The following is a 12,855-nucleotide window of genomic DNA, read 5'->3' as shown; positions in this document are numbered from 1 at the left end:
AATAATATTTCAAGGTATCTGCAGCTCAGTATTGTGGTATGAAAATATCTGTGATTCTACCAATGACTAAGACATAGGTACTTTTAGAATGACTGTGGTGTGTTGCCTATATTCATAATGAAAGGAAATAGATAATTTCAGTTACAGGTTAATGAAAATGAAGATACAGTTTTTTCCCATCCAAGTTCATGGCTCCCTTGTTAAGAACTCCCAAGACAAGCAATGACCAAAGGAGATTGTTTTCCTGAATCCTCTTTTTGCATCAACCATGACAACTCCCTGTTTTAGATGTAAACCCCTCTCCTGGTCCTGAGGACCCCAGGAACTCCAGGGGGCATTTTAGACCAGCTTAAACATCTATGCGTACATAAAGGGCCCACCATGTCTGCTGTCCCCACCCCCAAAGTAGGGCTCTGGGTTCTCTTTTCCCCATGTATTATGGGTTGAATTGTGTCCCCCAAGGGGACATGTTGAAGTCCTAATGCCCAGAACCTCAGAATGTGACCTTATTTGGAAATAGGGGCATTGCCAATGTAATTAGTTAAGATGAGGTCATATCGGAATCTCCTTTGGTCTTAATCCAACATGATAGAAACACAGGGAGACGGCCACGTGGAGACACAGAGGGAAGAATGCCATGTGAAGATGAAGACAGAGACTGGCGCAAAGCAGCCACGAGCCAAGGAACACCCAGCATTGCCAGCAAACAGCAGAAGCTAAGGGAGATGCTTCTCTAGACAGATTCTTCTCTGGATCCTGCAGAGAGAGCTTGGCCTTGCCCACATCGCGGTTTTGGACTTCCAGGCTCTAGGACTGTTGTAAGCCTCCCAGCTCATGGTACTGGTTACAGCGGCTGTCGGAGACTAATACCACGTGGTCCAACGGGAACTGGAGCACTGCTTTGGGCCCGGCAGCCAGCCTGCGAGACTTCCCTCCTTCCCGTGTGTTCAAGGGTGAGTCCTGCCTGAGGAGTCTGGTTGCCCTGGAGTCGGCCGCCATCAACTCTGTGATCGTCTTGATCTGGGACCTTCACCTGCTCTGTTTCAGGCCTTTTAGAAATGACAGAAGTGAGCTGTGCCTCTGGGGACACGTAGGCAGAGCTTGTGGCTGGTAAAATCGGAGGGCTGGCACCTGAAGCGAGAGGGGTAAGAAGTGGGATGCTTTGCATCTCATTTCGGCGGGAGGCTGCAAGTACTGTTGCAGCCTGGAAGTGAGAAAACAGTTTCAGCGAGACAAAGAGACAGGCAGGGATTTGGGTCCACTGGAGTGGGCGTTTGGGGTGAGGATTTACTTCCCCGGGGAGGAGACCCTGCAGCGGTAAGTGGGGCTCCTACCTGTGCACCTTGTGAGGCCTTCTAGGGGTACAGGGAGCTGCCCCAGCTCGCCCTGCAGCCAGCTGAGATGTGGCACGTGCCTGGCGCAGAGTCAACACTCAGAGCTTGTTTGTTGAATGAATGAATGAGGGCAACGAAGACAAAAGCAGTGCCACTTGTCTTTGTGAGGCCAGCAGCACACTCAGCCCTGTGCCTCAGTGGGGATGTGCCCTGGGGCGTCTAGGATGGACTGCTTTTTGCAGGGCACAGACAGGAAAGGCTGCAGGAATCTGAGCTAGGGCTCAGGGGTCTTAGAGAGCCCCACCCGAGAGGAGGAACCTGAGTGGGCCATGAGGACAGGTAGGGTGCCCTCACTTGTCTGACTCTTCCTAAGTCATCCTTAGAAAAATGCTCCAGAAGTAAATTCACTTGTAATCCCAAACCCTACTCTATGACACACGAACTCTGCATTTTCCTTGTGGGCCCATGACTGTTATATTGTGCTGTCAATGTGTCTATGATGTGGTCTACACGTCTGGCACTTACTCTTGCTGTAAACCCTTTTCCAGGTCATTTGTCATTTTTAACATTGACTGTGACATTGTGCCGGATGGGCTACTGTTGACCATTCAAGAGTTAGAGCCCTTTGGGGATTTCAAACTTTTTTTTAAAAAAAATATTTATTTATTTATTTATTTGGCTGTGTTGGGTCTTAGTTGCCGCACACAGGATCTTTAGTTGCGGCATGCAGGCCCTTTTAGTTGCGACCTGCATGTGGGGTCTTAATTCCCTGAGCAGGGATCGAACCCGGGCCCCCTGCATTGGGAGTGCGGAGTCTTACCCACTGGACCACCAGGGAAGTCCCTTCCCACAGTTTTAGTGGTATAAACTGCTTTGCAGAGTGGGCCTGAGGCAGGACAGGTGAGACCTGCTCAGTGCAGGGGCCTGCGTGTGGCTGGGAGGAAGGTTAAGGGGCGGGGGGAGGTCACAGTGCCCAGCCTTTAATTCTAGGCTAGGGATGCTGGGCTTTATTCCATGGGCTGTGGTAAACTCTCAAAGGTCAGTATTCATTCTGTAAAGGTGGACCTGCGTCCTGTGTCCTGAGAGCTGCATTCTTCGTGGGGTTAACAGAAGTAAAGACCCACCCGCTCCAGGACACAGAGTGGAGTGAAATGCTGAGGGGAAACAAAGGGGGTCAATTCCGAGTTGGGGTTCGGTGGGGAGGAGAATCCCCAGAGGGTTGGTGCTGGGCCTCTGCAGGAAGACAGTGTACAGGGAAGGCGGGTCACGGGAGAACTTCCAGAAACAAAGCTGAGCAGCCAGAACACATCCAGGCTCCCAGTGACGAGAGTGTGGACCTTGCGGAGGGATGTGGTGGCAGGTGAGACTGGAAGGATAGTTTGGGCCAGATCATGGATGGCCTTAGTGCAGCTTGGGTTTTTCCCTTTGGCACTGGGGAGCCATTGAAGGTTTTAGAGCAAGGGAATTGCATGGTCTGACCTACACTTTAAGGATGATCTCTCTGGCTACAAGTGAAGGGGGTGAGGTGAGCCCCAGGAAGTCCAAAGGCCAACTGGGAAGCCTTTGCCAGAGTCTGGGCAGAGATAGGGGGAGAATCGAATGGGGAGGGGGAGAGAAGTCACCCAAGGAAGCAAATCTGGCACAGTGCCCGCTGATAGGGTGACTCCTAGGGACGTTTGTCAGGCAGTAGCTTCCCCAGGACTCCTGTCTCATCTCCTGAATGCTCTCCAGCCTTGCCTCGTGCATAATTAGCCCAAGAGAGGTTCCCTCGGGTTTCAGACAGGCCTTTGAGGCTTCCTGTCTGAATCTTTCATCCTCCGAGTGCAGTGTGACAGGTGGAGGAAACATTGATGTCTCTGCTCACCATATCTTGCTGCTCTTATCATGTTTCCCGAATCATAGTAACAGAGCAGATGTCAGGGCCTGTTGCTAAGGGTTCCCTGGAATATTAATACCCTGGGTGTAGAACTGCAGGCTCTTAGACGGTGTCTTTGAGGCCTCGGGAAGCACGGGCTGGGTGGTCAGTATGCTTTTATATTCGTCCCTGCTTTTTCTCCCTCCTTTAGACCCTCATTTCCTCCCCCTGACCACCACCACCGCCCCCCGCCGCCGCCCCTGCCCAGGCACAGTTAGTTGTCCGAATGGCAAACCCAGCAGCAGCAGTGAATGGGCAGCCACCCTCCCCTCCCACACCCAGGGCAGGCATGACTAAAGGATCACAGTGTTCTTTCCAGAGGCTGATGCAGGCTCCAGATCCTTTCCTGCGTGACTCTCCAGGCATCAGCTCAGATTTGGCACTGGGATGACCCCCCTTTTCCAGCCCTGCACAGGCCACCTGAGATGGCTCCCGGGCCTTCCCCCAGCCCCCTCTCCTCCGAGCTTTTCCTCTGGCACCTGGGTGGGGAGCAGAATGGGTTTTACTTGCTTCTTGTGTCTCCTGTTTTGCCTCCCTCATCTGGCCTTTTGGCTTTTCCACTGCTCACAGTTTGCAGATCAAACTCCAAACAGCTCTGGGAGCTTGGACTCAGCAGGATATTGACGCCAGGGTTGGGATTTTGTCTACCAAATGCCATTTGTATCAGTTACCTATTGCCATGGTAATGCCACGTAACATCCATTCCCTAACTGGGTGGTTTACAACATTTCTTTATTGTTTCTGAGTCTGTGGGATGGCTGCTGCTCTTGGCTGGGCCTCATGTCTCCTTCATCCTGGTTCATCCGCTCCCAGAAGACCCACCTGCACCTGTGTGGAAAGATGCACTTTTGTTCTCTCTCAGTGGCTGTTTGGACCCGGCGTCCTGCACTTGTTGGTGACTTGTGTTTGCCTTTGCACGTGGTGTCCCCTCCTAGACCCTGCGGCTCCTTGCAGCCCTTCCATCCCCCCTGCCTCTTTCTCGCTGTTCTCCCTGTATCATCTCTGCTCTTGCCACAAGGTCAGACCCTACGGCTCCATGAAAGCTCTTCCATTCACATCCCAGCCTGGGGCGTCAGACATGGCTCAGTTGTATGTACCAGTGAAAGTTTCCGTGAAATAAAACCAAGGAGGTGAAAACACCAGGGTCTGAAGGTGGAAAGAGAGCCCCACCAGGAGGAGGTGCAGGCCATGAGGAGCTCTCCTTGCTTGGTAGTTGCCTTTGTCCCTGTGGTCCTGTAGGCAGGGCAGAGCCTCCGTGCGTGGGTGTGATCCTCTGGAGGGGCAGGTGGTTTTGCCCTCCGGTATCTTTTTCAGAATCTGGTACATCTCAGAGACAGCTGCAGGCTAGAAACGTTTTCCAGGCTGTGTTAAAGAGACTGTAAGATTTGGAAGGTTGGGTCAAACGGCAGTGTTTTCCTGGGTTAGTAATGATGGGAGCTGTTCTTTGGAGTTTACAGGCTTGTGTTTTCATTTCATCTTCTCTGCGGGCCTGTGTGGAGGTGGAGACCCCAGCCCTCTGTAGAGAGAACTCGGCTGGCGAGGTGTTACCTGACCACCGGGTCACCAGGCTCTCAGGCTGGTGTGGCTTCACCAGATTCTAAGCCCACAAAGTCCATTAAGAGGGAGAAGCCTTCTTTTAAGTAGACTTGAATGTTTGCAGAGAAGAGGTCTTTTTTTTTTTTTTTTTTTTAGTGATTAGGACTGTACACATTATTAAATGCAACTTGTTGGAGATTTACAGACAGATTCTTCCATCTCTGAGTTCTGAGTTTGAAAATACAAAAGTCCACATGAGGCCGACGGGACACAGCTGCCTGCAGCAGAACTTTTTGTAGTGAATGATTCTGGATGCGCTTTGGAGGTGCATTTCAAAAAAAATACACTTCCTTTCCCTTTGGGGAATTTATCCTAAGGAAATAATCAGAAGTGGGCACAAAGATTTATCTCCCAGGATATCCATTTTAGGGCTGAATATAATAGAACAAAATTGGAAACAATCTGTGTGCCTCCCCCAGGAGGAAAGTGATAAAATATATCCAGAATACTAAGTTACAATTAAGAATCATGTTTTTGAGGACTTTTAATAAGGTGAGAATGTGCAGTATGATAAGAAAGCAGAGCAAACAGCGTGTGTAGTAAGAACCCAATTTTATTTAAAGTCTGTATACAGACACCTAGGAAAACACGGGAAGATCTTACACGAGGATGGTGAGTCTTCATCTGGGGGTGGGTGCTGAGTGCGTTTACGGTGCGTATTCAGCAGTGCCCGGGAGAGACCACAGGAGCTTGCCTTTTGACTGCTGCCCAGTGGAGTCGGCTGTGACTCCATCATTTGCCTGCAGCAACTAACGCCAGGGTGACACGCTTTTGACTTTAAGGAGAGGAGAGTTGATCTCCCTGTAAGAATGTTCGCTTTCATAGATCTGCCTTGAAAGTTTCCTGGGGCTCACAAACCTCTACCCGCTAGGAATTTTCTCAGGAAACCAGCACCAGGCAACTTGTGATTCTGTCCCCCCAAGGGTCCCCTGAGCCCTTGTGCTGCAGGGTTTAGAAGTGCTGGGGAGCGTGCTGCTCAGCTTGTCTCGCCCAGCGGGGTGCAGGCAGCACCCGGAGGCCCTGGTGGGCCCCTCTGCAGGGAGGTGGCTCAGACAGAGCACCTGGGCACTAACTACCACGTGGGTAATCCTGAGGAACAGACTGCCTGGGAGTGAACACGCCACAGAACATAGTGAGAGCCCAGCCCTGCTCCGAGCGTGTCTGGCGTGTTGTCTGAGTTCCTGCTTGTCTGGGAAAGGCCATTTGTCTGATGAAATCAGCTCCACTGCAGTTTATTCACTAAACACCTACTTTGTAGCCGGCCCTGTGCAGGGATGGAGAGAGGATGCAGGCCCCCAAGGGAGCCCACAAACACGCGCGCGCGCGCACACACACACCCCCCCATCCTTCGGCCTCTTCCCTCTCACAGCTGGAAGGACCTCCGAGACAGGCCGGGCCCCAGGTGCCGCTTCTCCCCTCATTTAGAGCAAGGCCAGAGCTCCCATGCAGCCCTCTGCCTGCAGACCCTGCTGCCTCTGCCCCCCTCCAGGCTCTGGGCCATTTCCACTTGTGAATGTGTGGGTTCGCCTTCCTGCTTTTTACTTACCTTCTTTAAGTCCCTGTTTTGGTCCCTCATCATTTGATTTTTTTTTTTTTTTCCCAAATTGGATCTATACCTCTCTTATGCAAAAATCCCATTCTTTTTTTTTTTTTTTAATTTCTTTCTTTATTTGGTTGCTCCAGATCTTAGTTGCGGCTTGCCAGCTCCTCTGTTGTGGCATGCGAACTCTTTTTTTTTAATAAATTTCTTTCTTTCTTTATTTATTTTTAGCTGTGTTGGGTCTTTGTTTCTGTGCGAGGGCTTTCGCCAGTTGTGGCAAGTGGGGGGCCACTCTTCATCGCGGTGCGCGGGCCTCTCACTATCGCGGCCTCTCTTGTTGCGGAGCACAGGCTCCAGACGTGCAGGCTCAGTAATTGTGGCTCACGGGCCCAGTTGCTCCGCGGCATGTGGGATCTTCCCAGACCAGGGCTCGAACCCGTGTCCCCTGCATTGGCAGGCAGATTCTCAACCACTGCACCACCAGGGAAGCCCCCATGCGAACTCTTATTTGCAGCATGCATGTGGGATCTAGTTCCCTGACCAGGGATTGAACCTGGGCCCCCTGCATTGGGAGTGCGGAGTCTTAACCACTGTGCCACCAGGGAAGTCACCTCATCATCTGATTTTTGTCCAGGACAGATCGAAGTGTGTCAGTACAAGGGTGCGGTCCGTTTTCCGCTCACGTGGACCGCTCTTTGGAAGTTTGAAGGACCCAGCTCTTAAGAGGGCCTGGACTTTGGGAAGGGCACCTCCTGCCCTGCTCCTCCTCGAGGCCCCCGCTGGAGGCGGAGCAGAGCCCAGGAGGTGTGTTGGGTGGTAGTGAGCACACAGCTTGGCAGAAGACAGGGTGTGGGAAGCCGGGGACAGGGGCCAACTGGCGGGCGAGGAGCTGGCAGCCAGCTCAGACTGCAGAGGTCTGGGGAACCTAAGCTGACTCTGTTGGCAGTTTCCTAAGACATGTTTCCCCAAGCTGCCCTTCCCCTCCCACCACCTGTCCCGAGATTGCTCCGTGTGGGCGAGGGACAGCTGTGCCTTCCGAGGTGCCAGCCACAGCCCGGGGCAGGCACCTCAGTCCCTGGATGGGGCCTGAGTTCTTGCTCGGAGCCACCGCTGTGGACATGCTCAGCCGCGAGCTTACCATCGTTGAAGACCCTGCCACCAGTGCCCAAGGCCCCAGGCCCCGGGAGGGGACATCTCTCATCTCCCTGGACCTCTCTGAGGTGTTTGGCTCCGTGGGCTCATCTTCCTCAAAGCTCCAGAAGCGAGAAGGGTAGGGGACCCAGGATGCCTCCTCCTCCCTGCCCCGGGGACCAGGCTGGGGTGGGGACTCAGATCCCCCCACCAGGTTGGAGCAGCGACCAACCCCCCACCCCAGGATCCTTCTCCAGTCCCCCGCCTGCTATCCCTGCATCCCTCTTGCAACTCGGCTGGTGGGAATCTGTTGGAATTGCCCAGGGCAATCCCTCCAGCCTGTCTGTCTCAGCTCCGTCGGGTACCGATGGGGAAACTGAGGCCCAGGGAAAATAACTGATTGTTCCTGGTCTTCCAGTAAGTTTGCATAAAAGCCAGACTTTCCAGGTCTTTTCTCTCCTAGTTGAGTCATCCTCACTGCCACGAAACCTTTCCCTTCATACTTACGGCGCAAGGTGACCCGATGCAGAAAAAGTAGTATTGGTTAAGGGTTAGCAGACCCGCATAGGTGTGACCTTTTCTCAGTCTCTCATCCTCATTCTCTTCTCTTCTGCCCTACAAAAAATAATTAGATTGATGAAGAACAGAACAGATCCTGTGGGTGGTTGCAGAGTCATTTTGGCTCAAGTTAAAAAAACAAAGCAAAGAAAAGGAATAGACCTCAGATGAGTCAGAGGACAGATAAATACAAGTTTGGGGGTTCTCTTGTCAGTGATCCCAAAACTCTGGCCCCCTAAGAAGTGACCCAGGGACTTCCCTGGCAGTCCAGTGTTTAAGACTTCGCTTTCCATTTCAGGGGGTATGGGTTTGAATCCTGGTCAGGGAGCTAAAATCCCACATACCTTGCAGCCAAAAACCAAAACATAAAACAGAAGCAATATTGTAACAAATTCAATAAAGACTTTTAAAATGGTCCACATCAAAAAAAAAAAAAAAAGAAGTGACCCAAAGGGGACAAAAGAAGTTCATTCTTTAGAGGTTCATTTGGGGGTGATGTGTTTGGGGCAGTGAGGTGCTGCTGACTCTCCACCTGTGTTTGCTGCTGTCTCCTGGACGGACGTCCCTACCTGTCCCGCTGTGAAGGAGGTGAAGGTGAGAGCATGAGAGCACAGGGTCCCTTCTTTCTTCCCACCTCCTCCCCCCGCTCAGCTCCACTCCCTTTTGGTTCAGAAGCTTCTGCAGACGATGGAATTCCCACCCTGAGATTCCCCGGCTTGCCCCTCCCTCTGGGTCACCACTGGTGCATCCCTGCTTTTGTGAGGGTGCCTGGCAGAGCAGAGGGGCCACCTGCATACTCACTGCACCCAGCTGCAGCAGGGTGGGCAGGAAGGCCCAGGGCCTTCTAGCGATGGGAGCAGTGGCCCGAGACACGGTGCCCCCTGCAGGCCACGGCAGGAATGGCAGTGCCCATGAGGTGATGGACACCTAGTTAACCCTGGGCACAGCCTGTCCCCGTTAGGGACACCCCATCGCTTCCATTTCTTGAAGCTCCCAGAATATTTTTTAAAAATAATAAGGAAACAGGGCTACTGAGATGAGTGTGTTTTAAATGTTTACTTGGAACAGTAACGCTTTTCACACCCGTGCAGCAGTGTGACTGCGCTATTCACAAGATAACAGAACTTATTAAAAAAACAACAAAACAAATCGTAGCTGAAATGGGACTGGTTTAAAGTTGTTTATTGAGCGTGTCATTTTTGAGCCCACCTGTGTTTTCCTGGACTGGATGTGAGTCTCCTTTGGGAGAAGGTCAAGACTTTAAATGTGAGGAGGCCTTTGGTGACGGTGGCACCAGCAGCCCTCCCAGCACTGGGCCTGGCCATGGGGACTCCACACGCGACTCTTTGGGGCCTGGATTAACTCAGGTCTCGCTCTCAAGGTGGCTGACAATGGGGAGTGGGTGCCTGGATCAGCCGAGTGGAATAGAGAGCCCACTGCGGTCAAGGTAGTGGGCTTGGTCCCTGAGTGGGTCCGTTAGCTGCCGTCTGCACGCTGCCCCCTGCTGGTCATCACAGAAATAGGTGACATTGGTCTAGAACAACAGTTCTCAAACCACGGTCCAGGGATCTCTGGGGGTTCCCGACGCCTTTCGGGGGGTCCACAAAGTAAAAACTATTTTAATAATAATAATAATAATAATACACTAGGTCAAGTTCTCTCACAAATATACAGGTGAAAAGTTCATTGGCATGAATGCCACATTGGAACTAATCTTTAAGAAACTACCATCTGTTGAGTTTGGGTACAATATGAAAGAAGAATGTCCACAATTATCTGGGAAGGCTATTAAAATACTCCACCCTTTCCCAGCTATAGCATGTATCTGTGAGAGTCTGGATGTCCTTCATGTACTTTAACAAATCTACATATCACAAAAGATTGAATGAAATGTCAGATATGAAACTGACTTTTGTTTAGCCAAACATTACATAGATTTGTAAAAATGAAAAACAATACCATTATTCTCACTAACTGTTTTTGTTTTGAAAATATAGTTTTTAAATAAAATATGTGAGCATCTCATGGGTTTATTATTTTTTGATGAATTGACAATTAAAATTTTTTCTCAGTGTTAATTTCTAATATGGTAAATATCAATAGATATAGCCCATATCATTTGGAGTTCTCAAGAATTTTTTTATAGAATTTTTTAATGAGATGTAGTTCACATACCATAAAATTCAGACATTTAAAGGGTACAGTGCAGTGGTTTTAGTGAATTCACAAAGTTGTGCAACCATCACCACTATCTAATTCCAGAACATTTTCATCATCCAAAAAAGAAACCCTGAGCCAGTTAGCAGTCACTCCCATTCCTCCCTCCCCTCCACCCCCAGCCCCTGGCAACCACTAATCTACTTTCTGTCTCTATGGATCTGCCCATTCTGGACATTTTATATAAATAGAACCATACAATATGTGGTCTTTTGTAACTGGCTTCTTTCACTTAGCGTGTTTTCAAGGTTCATCCCTGTTGTAGCCTGTGTCAGTACTCCATTCCCTTTTATGACCAAACAATATTCCATTGTACACATTTTATCCATTCATCAGTTAATGGACATTTGAATTGTTTCCACTTTTTGGCTATTATGCATAATGCTGCTGTGAATATTCATGTACAATTTCATGTGTGGACATATGTTTCCTGTTCTCTTGTGTTTATACTTCAAAGTCCTTTCTGGGTCTTATGGTAACTCTGTGTAACATTTAAGGAACTGCCAGACTAATTTCCAACCTCAGTGATTTTTAAGAGTGCAAAGGAGTCCTGTGTTTGAGAACCACTGGTCTGGAGGGGATTAGACCAGGGGAGTGTGGATAACTCAGTACTGCCCCTCGTCTTTGCTCTGGGATTGGGATTCCCTCAAACTCATCCCTCTCTCTTCCCCTCCTTACTCTCCCCACCAACGCACATCGTTGGTGGCAAGGAGAAAGCCAGCTAAGCTAGGCTGCACAAGTTAAGCTACCAGCAAGCTCTGGAGCAGGGTCTCCTCCCTGCAGGATTCCCAAGGGGGCCATTTTCATTGTGGTCCCCGTGAAGTAAAGCAGGGGTAGTACTTGGAGGGTGCAGGGATCAAATGCCCTTGGGGCTTGCCCGCTAAGTTGAAAACTGCTGAGGTGTGCCTCTTCTCTCCTTTCCGATTCTGTCTCTTTGACATCCTGCCAACCTTGTCAAGGTTGGACATCAAGTCCAACCTTGTCGCTTAGCTGCGTGATCCACCTAGCTACCCGTCCCAGAATCAAGAGTCTTTTGAAAGAGGAGCTTGGAGGGAATAGCATTTAGCTGGAGGAGTGATTCTGCTGGTGAGATTCCAGACATCCTCGGGGATGGAGTGGGGATGGGGCAGGGGCCGGCAACGGACAGGGATAGGTTGGAAGTACCGGTTTTGGGTGTCTGAGGGACCCTGTCTGCTGTCTGTACCCCAGCCAATGACATGCTCTTTCTTCTTCCCTCTTCTTCCCTCAGATGTGACTCCACACCCTGGCTGGGTGTTCCAAGTCATGGCCGACACCATCTTCGGCAGTGGGAATGATCAGTGGGTTTGCCCCAATGATCGGCAGCTTGCCCTGCGAGCCAAGTGAGTACCTCTAAGGCTTGGCCGGGCCCTCCCTTCCCTCCCCACCTCCTAGTTCCCCTCCTTTCTTTAACAAGATTCAATCCCAGGCCCCCAGAAAGAGCAGTTTGGAGACATGTACCCGTCTAATACACACCACACTCCTGGCACTGAGCTGGGTGCCTAACAGCCATTCACTCATTTAACTGCCGTATGGAATGCATTCCCATTTCTCAGATGAGGACAGTGAGGCTGAGGTCCTCACCCAAGTCACCCACCTTGTGAGTGGCAGGGCTGGGACTCCCCTGGGTCCATCTGACCCCATGCCTATATGTTCTTTCGATCACAATAGGCTCCAGGGAACCAGGCCACTTCCTTTACCTTCTTTGTTAAGAGTATAAATCCCCCATCACTGAGCCTTCAGTCCCTGAGTCCCTGGCAGCAGGGAGCCTTTGATCTCTGGATGCCCACTTCATAGTTGAGCGCCCACTTCATAGTTGAGTTGACAGACCAAAGGCTTGTCTAATTTATGAAGAGCTGCCCTCTGGGCTGAAACACACAACCAGCCTTGAAGCATCCCAGGTCTCTGCCATGCTCGTGTCAGGGTCTCTCTTGTTCTGGTTTGCCCCCAGTTTTCCTGTTATCTCTCAGCCTGGTGACCCCTCGGCTGTAGTTAGATCAGCCCATCTCCACCCACTGCCCCCCTCCGTGGCTGGAGACCAGGGGCTCCCAGATGCCTCTCCAGCCTTCTAGTCTCTTCCTGTCCCTCCAGGGAGTTGGGGGTCCCTGGGGTCAAATAAGCCCAAGAGTGCCTCTTCATCTGTCAAATCATGCTGGGTACAGGAGCCAGCATTTCCCAAGTGGGACCAAGTTCAAGAAATTTGCAATTAAACATTGTGAGCCTGCAGGGGACAGAGCTGAAACATCAAAAGAGGATAGAAAAATTAATCTGAAATGCCCAAGAAGAGTGGAGTCCTGCGTGATTTGCAGGACTCTTTGCACCACAGTTAATTTGTCCCGCTCACTGGGATGGCTCGGCTCTTTTAGCCCCCATGTGGCCCCTGTGGGGGAGAGACCAGGGGTGAAACCGTCCTCTCTCCCTCTCTCCTCTGACACCAGGCGAGATGGTGCGTCCTCCATGGCTGGATGTGAGGAGCTGGCGAGAGCTGTGCTCTTGTAGGAGGGCCCAGTGTGACCCCTGGTGATCCCGCCGGCATTCCCTTTGGT

At 51.0% G+C, this 12,855-nt stretch overlaps 1 protein-coding gene across 7 annotated transcripts in view; it reads left to right on the top strand.

Moving 5' to 3' along the window:
• RPH3AL (rabphilin 3A like (without C2 domains)) overlaps positions 1-12,855 on the top strand; it is a 145,086-nt gene that overhangs the window by 44,576 nt on the left and 87,655 nt on the right. For 5 of the 7 annotated variants that reach the window (XM_061176825.1, XM_061176826.1, XM_061176828.1 and 2 more), the window contains exon 2: positions 11,541-11,652. In XM_061176825.1, coding sequence (XP_061032808.1) covers positions 11,576-11,652 — 77 coding nt within the window. In that variant the 5' untranslated portion in view covers positions 11,541-11,575. Of the gene's footprint in view, positions 1-592; positions 954-11,540; positions 11,653-12,855 lie in introns of all 7 variants that reach the window. The other 2 variants (XM_061176824.1, XM_061176823.1) reach the window with 1 other exon arrangement.

The sequence above is a fragment of the Eubalaena glacialis genome, chromosome 19, assembly GCF_028564815.1.
Source record: "Eubalaena glacialis isolate mEubGla1 chromosome 19, mEubGla1.1.hap2.+ XY, whole genome shotgun sequence".
NCBI lineage: Eukaryota > Metazoa > Chordata > Mammalia > Artiodactyla > Balaenidae > Eubalaena > Eubalaena glacialis.
The sequence above is the reverse complement of the archived record's forward strand: the minus strand, read 5'-3'. Positions and strand labels throughout refer to the sequence as shown.